This window comes from Taurulus bubalis (genome assembly GCF_910589615.1).
Source record: "Taurulus bubalis genome assembly, chromosome: 13".
In the NCBI taxonomy this organism is placed as follows: Eukaryota; Metazoa; Chordata; class Actinopteri; order Perciformes; family Cottidae; genus Taurulus; species Taurulus bubalis.
The window spans coordinates 7828169-7844531 of NC_136601.1; the positions used below are offsets into that span (position 1 = coordinate 7828169).

General features: G+C 37.8%; 1 protein-coding gene across 1 annotated transcript; it reads left to right on the top strand.

The window, feature by feature from the left end:
• Nucleotides 1-7927: 7927 nt before the first annotated feature.
• Nucleotides 7928-14052, top strand: LOC306745762 (signal-regulatory protein beta-2-like; the record flags this gene model as incomplete). The annotated part of the gene is made up of 5 exons (XM_079228601.1): nt 7928-8024; nt 8852-9184; nt 9311-9664; nt 9820-9951; nt 13988-14052. 5 exons carry the CDS (start codon nt 7928-7930, stop codon nt 14050-14052), a joined length of 981 nt encoding a protein of 326 aa, XP_079084727.1.
• Between the last annotated feature and the right edge of the window lie 2311 nt (nt 14053-16363).

Genomic DNA, 16363 nt, shown 5'->3' on the forward strand with positions numbered 1-16363 from the left:
AGAGAATTTTCTTTTAACCTCTATACCTGATCGTTTACATTTTGCCTGCCTTTTTGAAACTTTTGCACTCATGCACCCAGGTGCAGATTTGCAATTTGATTTTTAAATCCCTTAAAAGTAAGTTTATTTTAATTTTAAATACAGGTCTTCTGCATGCACTGTGTATCATGCTGAAAATGAAAGGCAAAGAGGTGACCTTTGAGTCGACCAATTTCACTTTACAGTGATAATGTGTTAATGTTTCCATCTGCCCTGCTGCCACATCATGTACATCTGAGAACATATTTACCAAAGATCAGTCGCGTCTCATGTGTTCTTTGAGCTGCATGTTTCACTCTGATGTGCATGTGTGTGCGTGTATATATGTGTGTTTATATATATATATATATATATATATATATATATATATATATATATATATATATATATATATTTGGGAGTGTTTGTGGCATACATAACTGATGGAGAGTAAGATCTTTGTCTGAGATCTGGGTAGGATCAGTGAGTGTGTAGCACTCCTCTGTACCTCAACAACCACCAAAGGAAATAAAGACCTGGACAAGTGCACTGAAAACATTCACTGCAATGCATGATTTGAACGCTGAATCACTGGCCAGGTATGGTTTCATAAAAGCCTTCTGCACCATGAGACTTATTTCTCCTGCATTGTGTTTGCTTCATAGCCCCCATCACTAAGGCTAAAAAGGTGAGAATGACAGGAAGTAATGGGGTTTGACTTCACACCTCACCTTGGCGTCAAACCCACAACCATGCTCAACTTTCCACGCGTCATGTGTTTGTCAGTGGTGATCATTAATGCCTATTTATACACATGCACACACACACACATGAGAAAATACAGGGCAGCATACAAATGTATTCAATAATTATGTTTTTATTTCATTGTTTATTTAGCAGGGACAATGCACATTACAGGTTACAGAGATAAAAGAAGATGCTGAACTCTTCCTGCTGCACCAAAGATGTCAGAGTGGGCGGGGCATGACTGAGGAGGTGGAGTATCTGAATTTGTCTTTGTTGAAATATCTGACTTCCAGTCTCTCGTGTGACCAATAGCTAAGACCAAACTTAAAGTGTTTTTTTTTTCATTGATCTGATTGATCTTGAGAATTGATTAAATAAACAAACATATTGATATCACTTGACCTAATGAACAACAAGATGACAGTGATATGAAGATGATGTGTCACACCAGCCATTGCCATAAAGTCTCAATAAACAAACAGTAAATGTGAAAGACCACCAAAAAAAACAAGACAATGGCTGGTTAGGGTTTTAAATGTAACTTAATGCAACCACTGAATTTGAGGTTTGCTTTTTATTTGTAGTTCATCTGGATTTCACCCATTCATAGCACCACAGTAATACTCAATATATGTATCGCACGTGAACAGGCCATGTCGAGTTTTAACCTCTGTGTAAGAGGAGTAGAGAGCCATCTTTAAAGTGAAGATGGAATTAAAAATGCTTTTTTAACCCTTTTAGATCGCATCCCGGTGATATTTTTCACCTATTAAACAATATCTTAAAAGACAAAATCACTATTTCTAATATCTTTTTTTCCTGTAAAACAAAATGTGAAGTTGTATTGCTTATGCTACCAACCAATAATTTGACGTCCATCTATCATTCAATCTGCAACTCTTAGTGACTGCATCTGTTGAGCAACTAGGAGGTGTGGGGAAACCACAGTCCTCTGTTGTCCTGTTCAGCCCGCCCACTTTTTAGTAGTCCAATCAAATGCAGGGGATTTTATTGAAATCCTTCCTGTCACTGTACACGGCTCAAATATGCCGTTTCACTGGGGAATATGTCACAGTGCAGAAGCTAAAGACGTTCATACTTCTGTTTTACTGGGACTTGTAACTTCCTTAATGTTGTCTTTGCTATTATCAACCAATTATCAATCTTGACCAGCACTGAAAACTTATTGGGGATAAAATACATTTATTCATTCATAATTACTGTGATAACTTAATAATGTACTGACTCTATGAAATAATTATGAAGTTGATAACTAATGCTTCAAGTTGTTATCAACACTAACAACCTTAAACAAGAGAAATACAGACTATGGCTCCACACACACCCCTCTTGTTGCTTCAAGTAAGATGGTTGGATGTCATATTATTGGTTAAAATTGGTTGTTACCGACTTACATTAGCACACGTCAAATTATATTTGAAGATAAAACAATGATTGGATTTTGTTGTAAAATACAAAGAAGTTTATTTCTTTTCTAAATTTGTTTGCTCGTATTGTTGAATCGGTGCACAGCAGGCCTTTTTAATTGAATCTTGACTTTCAACTCTTTTAAGCATTAATTAGAGTAAATTTTAGAACAAAACGTTAATACTAAATCTAATGTATCTCAATCATTATGAATTGTTATTCAGTTAATGTTCATCGCACATGTCGTAACGACGGCAGATCAATATTAAACTAAGTGAATACAAGTTGTGTGTGATGCTTAAAGCAGGAGGAGTCCCACTTGCTCACAGTTTACTTTATTGTGCTCACAGGATATTTCTTTTTGCTACATGTATTTTCTCAAGTATGACTGTGGAAGATTTCTGACATAATATTTGTTTTATTTAAACTTTTATTAATATTTCATGATGCAGTCAATATTCCAAGCCTCAACAGATATATTCACTCTTTTTATTCATACAAATTAACATTAGCAAACACAAGTTATGGCTGGATCTGTCTACTCTGACCACACAGACGTCTCTGAACACCCTCAGTGTAAGGAGGTGAATATGCACAGGGATAATCAGAGATATTCACACGGAGGATTTTTGTACTCATGTGGATTTTGAGAGTACTATTTATGTGTATCTTTGAAGAAACATAAGTCCAATAAAATAACCAATGCAAAAATTATCTCATGTAAAGATAAAAAATATGAACATACACTTTACCATACAATACATGTTGGCTTTCCAAAAATATAACAAAGAGCTGGATTCCAATCAGTGGATTTCACCCAAACAGAAATCAGTGCTGGTTGTTGATTCCTTTCACTGGTTCTGCTCCCTCTTCTTCCTCTTCTCCATCGTCTTCCTCTTCTCCCTCTTCTTCCTCTTCATTGTAGATAAATCCAGGGATCGAGTAGTTCATTGCCTCTGTGTCACCATCCTAAAAATAATAGTTTGAAAAGAGCTGTGACAAGGGGTATCAGAGAGGCTTCCTGTATAACGTCATTGCATTTTTTAATTCCAGTTATATTTTTCATCTTTGCAGTGTATTAAACTTACCTTCAGTTTCTTGAGAAAATAAGGATGGCAATCACAATCACGCAGAGAGCCAACAGTGTCCCGAGGATGATGATAACTGGATCCCATCCCTGAATTGTTGCTGAAATAATTATAAAAAATGTCATTTAAGGCAATAAACTCTTTTCTCCTTTTTTCTATGAAGTCATTCATGACTTTTAGGTGACTTAATGGTAAATATCTTAAATACTGCAGATTAATATTATTAATTTACTCAAATGTGTAATTTATCATAATTCGTACTAATTATTTTACTTATGGAATTTCATGAAATAGTTGAGATGATGTTATATCAGTCGAGATTGGTTTTCAAGTCTAAATGTTGGGCACCTTTCAGGTAAACATGTGAAGGGAACAATAACTAGTTGTGAGATGATAATTTGCAACATCTTGTTTTACTAATGTATAGCCTGATATAAAAATAATCCCTTTTAATCATCACTTTGACCCACTACCAGTGTGTGGTGGTGTCTGTCTCTACGGAGACTCTGCCCTCTGCCTCTGGTTTCTCTGTGCTTCTTATCTCACTGTGTTTGCGACGTTGTTGGTCATCAAAGAGCCTCTTAGCCCCATGTCGGGTTGTCAAAACCAACCACTGTCTCCCGTTACAGAGCCATGAGCTGTGTGGTTACAAAAAGCAGCTGACATGGTGCTGCATATTACTCCTTTAAATCAATACACAAAGGTTTGGTACAAGGTTTTGGTCTATTTAGCTATTTTCATTTCCGTGTGTGGGGTGTAAATTAGTGTACGACGCACCTGTTAATATTCATTAAGGCCAGAAGTTAATAAGTCTTGCATAATTAAGTTAATCGCCACTTAGAGTAACAGGTGCGTGCCGTCCCCATCGCGAGCTGTTAAGCTTGGCCAACACGGTTGTTTCCACCCTGCTGGATCATCTGACCGCTCACGTTTGACCCATTTGTGTGACACAATATCTCAGCAGTTTCTATAGTGAATACCATGTTGTCCTAACTGATATAACTTCAATTAGAAAAACTAACAAGACCTTTTAATGACTAAACTATGCTTTTTTTTAATTATTTAAATACAATTTATAAAAATACAATACTTTGAATAAAACTGTAAAAACGTACTTGTGTCCACTTTGGTTCCTTCACCAAACAGGATCTCTCCACATGTGGCCACAGCACAGTAGTAAGTCCCAGCATCAGAGGAGTTGTGTATAGTTTTGGACAGACTGTAGTCACAACTTCTTTCTTCTTGTGTATCCCTGTGAGTGTGAATGAAGCCTGGATGAGATTCTCCTGATCCAGATCTGAACCAGTGCACACGGTCTTCACCTGGACACTGGACTCTGTTTTCTTTGTTCTTGGAGAGAAGTGAACACTGGAGAGTCACTGAGCCGCCCGGCTGGACCGACTCAGTGTCCGGACTTTGTTTCACGTAGAAAGATCTCTGCTGATTACGATCTGTGTGATTCAGGTAACAAGACATCTGAATAAATTATTGATATACATGAAATAAAATGTGGCACAAACTCTGCAAGTAAAATATGTTTTACCTTTAACAGCCAAGAAGATGCTAACAAAACTGTTTGAATATGTAGTGGCACTGATACAGAAGTATGTTGCTTCATCCTCTTTGCTGATATTTCTGATGGTAAGAGAACAATGAGCGTTCCCTTTTTTTACTGTGAACCGTGAGTTGTTAAACTTCTCACTAACTGTCATTCTGCCCAAAACAACGGCAACGACTTGTTGGACCATACATCCCAGAGGCTGCTTGTACAAGTGAAAGGATTTGCCTTCCGTTTCAGAAACTGAACACTGCAACGTAACATTTCCACCAAGTTCAGCCAAAGTCAAAGAGACCTGGTGAGGAACCTCTGCAGTTTGAATCAGACCTGAAGAAAAGAGACAGACAGTAGCAACGTGACAGCACACAATAAGTAAATAGGTAAAGTAAAGTATTTACCCTTCCAAAGATTATTACTTGGTCGTGTCTTTCTCAAAGTAGTTAAGAATTGTACTTACAAACTGTACAAAGTAGAATTAAAGCAGCCAGTCCTGAGATCATTGTGGTGCAGCACTCTTGTCTTGCACTATTGATGTCACACACCCAAGTGGAAAATGTAGTCAAAGTAGAATGATTGGCTATATGAGATATAGAATGTGAGTTTCCTCCTTCATTTGGCAAACCTTTGATCTATTTTCATTGGATGGGAAATCTACATGTTTTGAGTCTTTGTTGTATTTTCAATGCAGTGTCTTGATTTAGATTGCATGACTGAATTTACTGTGATAGACATTTTTTGTGTTTTTCGCCTTTTTAAGAGGAAGTACAGACAGTCTTATTGACTGCATGTGTGTATTGAAAGGTTACGATGTGCAGACATGTTTTTTGTTTTATTAGCATGCACATAGGGGACACGATCCACATTTTACATTTTCTGCCAGTTTCGATGGTATTCTACTGGTCAACCGAAAAATCCACAACTTGGCCTAAATCAACCTGAAGTGCCAGATGGTTTGTTACACAGAACAATCTGAGAAGCCGTCATTGATTGGAAAAAAAAGTTAAGTACAAAAAGTACTCTGCAGGTGATTGGTGATCTGTCTATCACCGCCAGTCGAGAACAAACACCTTCCCCTTTGGGAAAAGCATTCAGTGCTGTTCTTTGCTTCTTTCACTGAAGAAATATTCTCCAGATCTGATGTAACAGGGCCAAGCCCCTATTCAGAATTACATTAATGTGACTGATGCGATAGCAGAAATGTTGTTTTGAACAATTTGGCTCTCCGTGTCGCAGCACAAAGACCTAAAACACTCCTGTGGCTGCCAGTAGCTCCTCTCAGGATGCTGATTGGTCCCAACCACAATGGTTTGGGCACAAATGCATTACTTGAAGCCTGACAAGATCTATTCTTGCGTGATCTTACGACATTGCGAGAATCCCGCTGCCGTGCCCGAGCCTTAACTGGCCTCTGAACCAAATCTGTGACTTCATGAGTTTACACACTGGAGCCATTTATTGACCAACAACAGCTCGTCCCAACGGCTGAAGTGCAGTTTTACAGTGATACTTCATGCACTTTTGATAGTTGTCTAAATTTGGACGTCCAGGCAACACTAAGAGGTAAGAAAGGAGGACTTTTGAAATAACATTAGCTTCAGCGTAGGTTACAAGTTGCAAGTTTTAAAGACTGTTGCATGGAAAGATGAGACGAAATTTGGCTAAAGCCACAAATAATGTCAAATGTTAAAGTGAGAGAAAGAAAGGCTCATGTGAATATACAATTTGTCATTATGATAAAGCATTTAATTGTATCAACTTATAACAATATTGGAATGATTGTTTTATTTCCCAATTCTTTTGGCAGTGAACCCAAGAGCACAATGGACTTCTTAATTATTCTATTTCACTACCTTGTTTAATTTATTATCACCTCTTGATCTTGATCAACATCTTGATGGTCTTGCAAGCACTCTGAAATAGTTTGGTTTATTTATCATTTCCTCTTTTTTTAACATTGATTTAATATACCAAAAAACAAAAACCTATAACAGAATTCATGATGCTACCAGTTACACTTGTGTGTTTCACAAGTCTAAATGTCTGCTTTGAAATGCATGTGCACATTCAGACACAAAGTGAGAGATCAAATAGCCGACTGTCAGTGGTTTCCACCAATGAACTGCTGTGTAGCTGTGCCCCATAACTTCTCACGGCTGTAGAGCAAAGCATAGCTAACAAAAACACATGCGGAGCATTTTAAATCGTAGGCACAATTAGTTTTATAATTAGTTATAACACACAAAATGTAAAAAATATAAGGGGACAACTACTCAATTGAATAAACCCATCATTCTTTCTGGTCTCGCAGCACTTTGTAAATGCCTTCTGCATGAAGCGAGAAGAACCAGCAATGCTGCATGCAACAGCTGCACCGACAGACAGAAGCTGTGGTGGGCCATGTTTCCACCCTTTGACAAACCTTCAAGGCAGAGACTTAAGCAAGGCTGGCTCACCTATTTGCAGATAAGCAAGCAAACTTAACTTGAGAGCAAGGTTAAAAATGATGCATTGACAAATAGACCAGTGGGTCCAGTGAATGATTAGCACCTCCCCCTCTGACAGCAACTACAAATGAACAGAGGAGTGTGATGAAAAACGGTCATGACATCGCGTGACTGGGTGCATTTGTCCGACTCTCCTGAACTCTTTACCTATTCCTGTAAGTTGATGTGATATTAGTAACCATCATAAACACAAGTGTGTTAGTGAGAAATGTAGGTTTGCACTGACACCTTAGACCCACCTAGACCCTGCTACAACAATGCCAAAGTTTCCACGCATCATTTGTTTGTCAGTGGTGACTGTGAATGTGTGTCTGTCTGTGAAAGTACAAAGCATGTAATGAAAAAAAAACTTGATGAAGGCCACAAACCACAACGAGCTGGTCTAACAAATGCTACGGAAGTTTCGGTTCTACACTGTAGATAGATAGGTTGTCTTTTTAATTTATTTGAACCCTGTTTGGATAACTATCTTAATGCTGGAGTTTGTGGTGTTGTACTGGGCTGCATTATATTGTCTGGTGTTCCTGTCCTTGTTATTGTGGGAATGTCAATGTGGGAACCGGCTCCCTCCTTCAGATAAAAGTATGCGGGTCAGAAACTGTAAATCACCTCCAGGTGAATGTGATACTGTGAGAGTGGCGCTCTGCTGCTGCCTCTCACCGCCCCCTGAAAAGAAGGGAGGTGAGAATAGAGGAGCAGGAGTGGACGGGTCAACATTGATGATGTGGAGCATCTGAATTGGCTCACACAACATTTAAGGTCTCTTCTGTCTTTTTGTGTCACTGGCAAATGACTGAAAGCGTCTTTTTTGCACACAAATCAAACTGATGTTCTGTTAGGCCCAGAAACATAGACATATATATTTACATATACATAACATGTCATGCATTTATACTCAAAGGCCACCATAAGTGATTCAATCTGGTTCACTTTGGAGATACATTCATATTGGACTTGTCTGCATTCACCCTCACGTTCACACCTACGGGCAATTTAGAGTCCAATTAACCTGAGCTGCATGTCTTTGGACTGTGGGAGGAAGCCGGAGAAAGACGCTTTTGAGTTGCACTGAAGGAAATGTAGGATCCAGTGTTTTTGGAGCTTGACTCATTGTTGGAATGAAGAATCAGGATGTCTTTGCCTCTGCTGCTTCAATTTTCACCATGAAACAAACGTGTGTTGTGTCATGTATTACGGTTGGAAAATCATGAGAGACCAATCAGATTGCTCTGAAACAGTTCCCTCCCACTTGATATGATTACATTAAGGCACATCATCTTCTAAAATGATCTAATGTCACTGCAGTCTCAAGTGGATTAACAAGAAAATGATGATCATATTTTACTTACTGCTGATTCTCAGAGTGGGGCGTAAGTACAAGTAGAAATGTTTGATGTACTTTGGTTATACATTTATATTAGTGTCATGTTTTTACAGTAATTTAGCAGAACATACCTGATTATTTTACTGTCGTTGACCACTGATCTGTGTTTCTCTGATATTTTCAGGATGCACAGATGATCAGATCTTTGAAACAAAGACTGTTGGTGTTGGACAAAATGTGACTCTGACTTGTGCTCGCAACACATCTCTTCAAATACAAACCTTGTATTGGATCAGAATTGTTTCTGGAAACTTACCTGAATTCTTGGGAGGAACATATACTTTTGATTCTAATTATGTTGTTAATAAGACTCCTCGCATTACAGCAAAACAAGAACCTGGAACTTTTCTGCTGCATATTCGTCAAGCAAAGCTAAGCGATGCTGGACTTTACTACTGTATACAAGTAAACCGACTTGATTTTATATTTTTGAATGGAACATTTCTGAGAATTGAAGGTAAATCTCTAAATTCAAAGATATTATGTGTGTCCATATTTATAGGACAGTCTTTATAAAAATAAACATTTTTAACAATGTGTATGTTCATTAAAGCATGGTTATTATCATCTTTGTATTTACCAGGACCAGAACCTGATATCACTGCCGTCATACAAGACCGTACGTCTGATCCGGTCCGTCCAGGAGACTCGGTGACTCTGCAGTGTTCAGTCCTCTCAGACTCTGAGAAGAAAACGTGTCCAGGAGAACAGAGTGTGTTCTGGTTCAGAGCCGGATCAGATGAATCTCATCCCAGTTTAATGTATGTACATGGGAACAGAGCTGGATGTGAGAAGAGTCCTGAGGCTCACTCTCCACAGAAATGTGTCTACAGCTTCTCTAAGAGCGTCAGCTCCTCTGATGCCGGGACTCATTACTGCGCTGTGGCCGCATGTGGAGAGATATTATTTGGAAATGGAACAAAACTGGAAATTGAAGGTAACGGCAACACATTTCCATATAAATTATTCATAAAGATTCACTTTGAATCCATTAAGATCAAGTATCACGAAGCAATTTTACCACATGTGACATATCATCTCGTCATAATAGTTGTTACCTTTAATTATTCGCTCATTTTCATTTACTTGCAGCACCCAACATGTGGGATTTGCAGAAGGCCAACGCAGTTCTGATTCTGCTATTTGCAGCTCTGGCTTTAAGTCTGATTGTTATTGCCTTCCTGATTTATACCATCAAGAAAAATACTTGTGAATGTTGCAACGGTAATATACGTTTCTTGCAGTATCTTGCAAAACTTCTCAGAGTTACCACGACTGATATGTGTAAATATTCATCCTACATGTGTTTTTATTTTATAATACAGCAGCCGTTGCTCTGCAAACAAATGCTGCAACAGCCGGTCAGCAGGTAAGGTTTATAAAGAAAAGATGACACTGGAAAAGTTATCGACATATTTTTTTTCCTCTCCACATAAATAGAAAATAAAATATGCTATTTTATAATATTTTTCCCATATTTATTCAGAGAAATGAGGACTTATTGGCATATTCTGCACCAACTTTCACCAAGAGGAGAACTGGCAGAGCAGAAAGAAATAATGTAAAACCATCAGAGGAAGAGACCATCTACTCTGATGTCAGGACTTTGGTGATAGATTAACAATCTGATGGATTTGCTCATTAAAGCTAACATGCTTTTTGTCTGGCACACTGTTGTAAATATGCTGCTTCACTCCTGATATTGGTTAGTCTTTCACTTTGATAACCTTGAAAAATGTTTTTTTTTTAATATTATGTTTGAATTGCTTTTGTTGATATTCTACAGCATCTCATGTCTCTTAATTCTTGTTTAGTTTTGTGCATTGTTAAATCTTGAAGAAGTTCACTTTCATCTGATGTGCAGTTTTAAGGCTGTAAACTTCTCCGATATGTATCAGTGCTAAGGTGCACCGTTTTCTGTCTTTTCAAAGGTTTTCTCTTTTCTATTATAATGGCATTGTTTTATTGATAAGTGTTTAGTCGTGACTTGCTTATTTTGAAAATAATTTAGTTAGTATCAGTGAAGTGAGTTTGATTGTTTTTCTTATTAAATGTTTACAACACAGTATAAACTAATACAATACTTTTTACAGAAGTAACCCAGGAGGCTCAAACATAAACCTTTTACACTGCTGAATGTTTCTTGTTTTGCTCATACTAATCTCTTACAATTGCTGCATCTCTCGACTGCATTTTATTTCTTAAACTGCACTGCAACTTATATTACACTTTTATTTTTTATTTAGCTTTTTGACTGTTTTAATGTTTTCTTAACTGTTTTAAATCCTGTTTTCTCTGCATTATGGTTTGATGCTTTTAATGGTTTTATGTGAAGCACTTTGAATCGCCTTGTTGTTGAAATGTGCTGTACAAATAAACTTGCCTTGCCTTACCACAGTCGGCATTGCTTTGAAGACTTCTCAGAGCAATGTGTTTACGTTTGCTTCTGGATTTTAAAAAAACGCACTGACCATTTATGAATGAAATCCCCAAGGTTAATTTACTATAAAATGAAGAAGAAAGAAAAAAAACTTGTGAGGACAGTATACATTTTTCATAATTCCTGGAAATGAAAAGCAATGTGATGAACTGTATTTCTTAACCCTCAATTAACTTGAGATCTAAATATTAAGTATGTTAAATAATCAGGGCAAAAGAAAAACAATTACATTCCACACTATCAAGGCTCTCAACAAAAATATGTCTAAATCTATTTGGCAAATAAAGACGGTAATTGGATAAGTAATGTGTTGATGTGATTACTATAAAAAGTATAAAATGATTCTGCAATCTTGAGGGTTGCTGTGAAAAGGTTATATTGAGCTATTTTAACACCTTTCGTTCCACAACAACGCATTGTGCTGTTCAGAGGTCGTGGTCATCTCATGCATTTCTGTGAAATCACATCGTGTAACAACTGATTTGTACGATCTGAATCTAGCTAACTCTTTACAAAGCTAGCTAACTTCTAGCAAGCAATTCAACGTCCATAGCTGCCTCAGATACTGGAGAAAAACTATGGGGTCAGAATCGGGTGTGCACTGAGAAAGTAGAAAAAGAGAGGACCCCACGAGCCAATCAAAGGAGCTACAATCAGTTTATATTGGAGGAAATGTGACAATATACACGAGAAAACAGATTGAGAAGCTATTAGCCAATGAGAGCCTAATAAAAAAAACGTCCTCTTTAAATAAACAATATGACGCTGATTTAAGCAACATTAATTCATACCTATTTCAGCTACACTGCTGATTCTTACTGAAATATCTCATCAATTGTTGAATGGATTGAAATGAAAGTTGTAGAGAGAGTCTAACTATCATATAATGTGATTTACCAACCATTTATACTGATAAATCAATAATAGTCAGACCATAGTGGTTTGTAGTGGAGTTGTGAACTAACTCATAGGGCTGGGTGTGAAGAGCAGGATTGCCTGCAGGGGGCACTAAAGGGAACAAGGAAATATCTGCATGGCTTTCATTTTGGTGAAAAAAAGTAGATTTAGAGTGATTTGCAGCCACTTTATATCCTTTTCTATGGAAATTGTGGGACGTCTGTTGGAAAGAGAAACATTGGAAGAAATATAATTTTTCAATGATGTGCAAAAAGTTTTATTTCAATTTAAGCTTTTCTCAGTCACACACTAATGCCTGTACAACCAGTCACACTCTAGCGCGCTGACATTTGTCACAAGATGCAGATACACAGAACATGCAAAGCTGAGTAAAGTCCAACTCTCTGAAGACAGGTGGGGTTCAGGTCACATGCAGGCCTCTGCCTACAGGTGGCGCTGTGTGTGGCAGTCTGCTCGCACAGCAGAGTACACACACTCTGTTGGAGACTCTCTTTTCTCCACTCTTTGCACTTTTCGTGTGGAGAACTTCAGTGCTGCATAGTTAACTGCATCTCTGTCACCATCCTGCAAATAATAACTGTCTATTAATAATGCATTCTCTTTAGATTAGGACTGAAATATGAAGAACAGTTAATCACAACCAAGCCTAGAATAGACGGGGTATCATCAGGCTGCACGGTGCAGCATCTGATCATGCATTGAGTACCAATGGCCAAACACTACATGTAGCAAGGGTGAACGTTGACGCTTATGAATTGAACAACCAGAGGACTAGAGTCAGAATAACAGTTCTGACTCTAGGTATCAAGGTGATAAACATATTTACCAGGTCAGTTGATTGAGCCACTGTCGACTTGTCATGATTACGGGCGGCCCTCGACGCTTCTGCTGATGAAAGCAAAGCCTTCAGAAAGTGCGAGCACACCAGGAACTGCTTGTCATATATCAATGTGGCTTTTATCAACCTCACAGTACCTCATATTTTCAGTTATGTGCTTTACAGTTACACATTCACTCCAACTCTTCTAGTGCTTCCCACTAAAAAAACTCAACTAAGGCAATCAGTTCTCTACAGAACTATCATGTGCTTTTTATCACAAATTTAGCATGAAACTGTAATTGTAGTTAGTTTTCAGAGTTTGGATTTACAGTTACAAAAAAAGTATGCTGAGGTTATTAAATGTCTCTGTTTAAGGGTGTAAAAGAGCAGATTCTTCCAGTGTGACCAGCCTTCCTTCAAATACGATACATTTGCAAACAGAACATTTATTTTTAGAAATGATTTGGTTCTGGTGATGACCATTTTTCTTCTTAAAATAGCTACATTTTCTCTTTTGACAGATGTTATGTAAAGTAACGTGGATGGATGGTAAAAGGTGACCTTGCCTTTAAAGTGGTTGCTCTGAAACTGTGGAATGCTTTTGCTACACATTTGATATGTGGTCTAAGTTGATGCCTTTGAAACAAACGGCTTAATTAAGACCCACTTATTTAAACTGGCCTTTGTGTCCCCTCATGCTATCCCATGTTTGTCTTATTTTTAATAATTCATTCTTGTGACACACTTCATGATCTTGGTACGATACTAAATACATTTGACTTACGAACTTTAGTTACTTAAAATAACCCTGCACTCAACGAGGCAACCATGTAATTAAAAGCTCACAGTTTATATCCTTCGGGCTAAAACTACCTACACTTGCTAAACGGGTGAAATAGACAAGAAGACACAAAATAAAATGATTCAATAGCTCATGAACAAAAATAGAGTAACTGAAATGACGAATTAAGTGTATTCTTTTAATTCTGGAACATACACATAGGTTAATACTTAATTAAGTGCATGTATATTTGGGGAACCGACCTTTGCAATGTTCACAAACTCTCCTTCGATTTACGTAGAAAAGAAGGAGGACAATCGCAGTCACACAGCAGGCCAACAGGACTCCCAGTCCGATGACAACTAGTTCCAGTTTTGATCCTGGAATAAGAGAAATGTCAAAATAGAAACTTAACACCTCCTTCATGTTTGTTATTTCAATGACTACCTCGGGCAATATTAAGAGAAACTCAAAACCTGGCGGTTTTAAGACAGTTTCACATTTAGAAAATAGATGTTTTTTCTCAACAAGCAGAATGTATCACAACTGCAGCCTTCCATTTGTTGTAGTGAGGAGTTTGAATGATTTTTAAATCCTCTTAAACAAATGATCAGATACACGAAAGGCACAAAAAAAACAAAGTTTCGCCCTCAACTAACATGTAACATGTCAAAGAGCTGTGATTTTGTCCGACTTAAAGATGCGACATATATATTTAGGGAAGCAACCACGAATAAACAAAATGTTAAATGCATTTTATGCATAAGTATCTCATCAAATCTTATTAGCTTTAATGTTAAAAAAGTATTCAAAGAATTCACTATTTGACTATTTTAAGACTTCAAAATGTACCTGTGTCCACTTTGGTTCCTTCACCAAACAGGATCTCTCCACATGTGGCCACAGCACAGTAGTAAGTCCCAGCATCAGAGGAGTTGTGTATAGTTTTGGACAGACTGTAGTCACAACTTCTTTCTTCTTGTGTATCACTGTGAGTGTGAATGAGACCTAGATGAGATTCTCCTGATCCAGATCTGAACCAGTGCACACGGTCTTCACCTGGACACTGGACTCTGTTTTCTTTGTTCTTGGAGAGAAGTGAACACTGGAGAGTCACTGAGCCGCCCGGCTGGACCGACTCAGTGTCCGGACTCTGTTTCACGTAGAAAGATCTCTGCTGATTACGATCTGTGTGATCCAGGTAACAAGACATCAGAATCAATTATTGATACACATGAAATAAAATGTGGCACAAGCTCTGCAAGTAAAATATGTTTTACCTTTAACAGCCAAGAAGATGCTAACAAAACTGCTTGAATATATAGCGGCACTGATACAGAAGTATGTTGCTTCATCCTCTTTACTGATATTTCTGATGGTAAGAGAAAACTGAGCGTTCTCTTTTTTTAATGTGAACCCAAACCGTGAGTTGTTAAACTTCTCACTAACTGTCGTTTTGCCAAGAATAACAGCAACGACTTGTTGGACCATACATCCCAGAGGCTGCTTGTACCAGTAAATGTATTTGCGTTCCGTCTCATAAACTGAACACTGCAACGTAACATTTCCACCAAGTTCAGCCAAAGTCAAAGAGACCTGGTGAGGAACCTCTGCAGTTTGAATCAGATCTGAAGAAAAGAGACAAATACAAAAGAGTTTAACAGTGGCCATCGTAGAATATCTTCAAGAAAGATTATTACTTTGTCTTGTCTTGTAACAGCTTCAACACAGTTAAAAATAAACAAGCGTAATGTTTAAAGTTTCACTTACACACTGTGCCAAGGAGAATCAGAGCGGCCAGTCTTCCAATCATCGTTGTAGAAAACCCTTCTCTTGCACAGCGGATGGGTTCACAGTCAAATGAAAGATAGTCACGAGGTGATCAAGGTGTACTAAGTAGAAGTCATCGTGATTGGCTAAAAAGCAGACAATGCGCATGCCCCTAAATTTACCAAACCCATGATCATTTACCCTTTTCAATGAAATCCAGATGGAGTTTTATTTGACTTTATTGTTGGACCAACACTGCATTTCTTGGTTGAACAAATTAAAGAATGGATTTTCATTCTAAAGTGACATATCAGGAGCCTTTATTTGGCTTTCACAATATGATGAGTTGATGATTCTATAGGACATGATTTTTGTCTGGTGCAGTGTTTATGTTGTATTTACATTTTTGTTCAGGAATGTTTGCAAACTAATGTTTTAGTAAACATTTAGTGGGGGCAACCACTGCCTTTCTAGTCTCACAGCCATTTGTAAAGGCAACTCATATTGAAAACATCAAGCAAAGTCAAATGCAAGAGCTACACTGACAGACGGGCCGTTTCTTTGACCAACTACTGAAGCAGTTTACTCTGAAGAGACCATATCAACAGGATATGTGGTGAGGTTTGTGCTGCAAGAGGGGGAACGCTACAAGAAGCATCAGAAAGCTGATCGTTTACATTTTGCCTGTCTTTTTTAAACTTTTGCACTCATGCACCCAGGTGCAGATTTGTAATTGGATTTTTAAATCATTTAAAAGTAAGTTTATTTTATTTTAAGTACAGGGCTGCTACATGCACTGTGCATCATGCTGAAAATGAAAGGCAAAGAGGTGACCTTTGAGTCGACCAATTTCACTTTATAGTGATAATGTGTTAATGTTTCCATCTGCCCTGCTGCCACATCATGT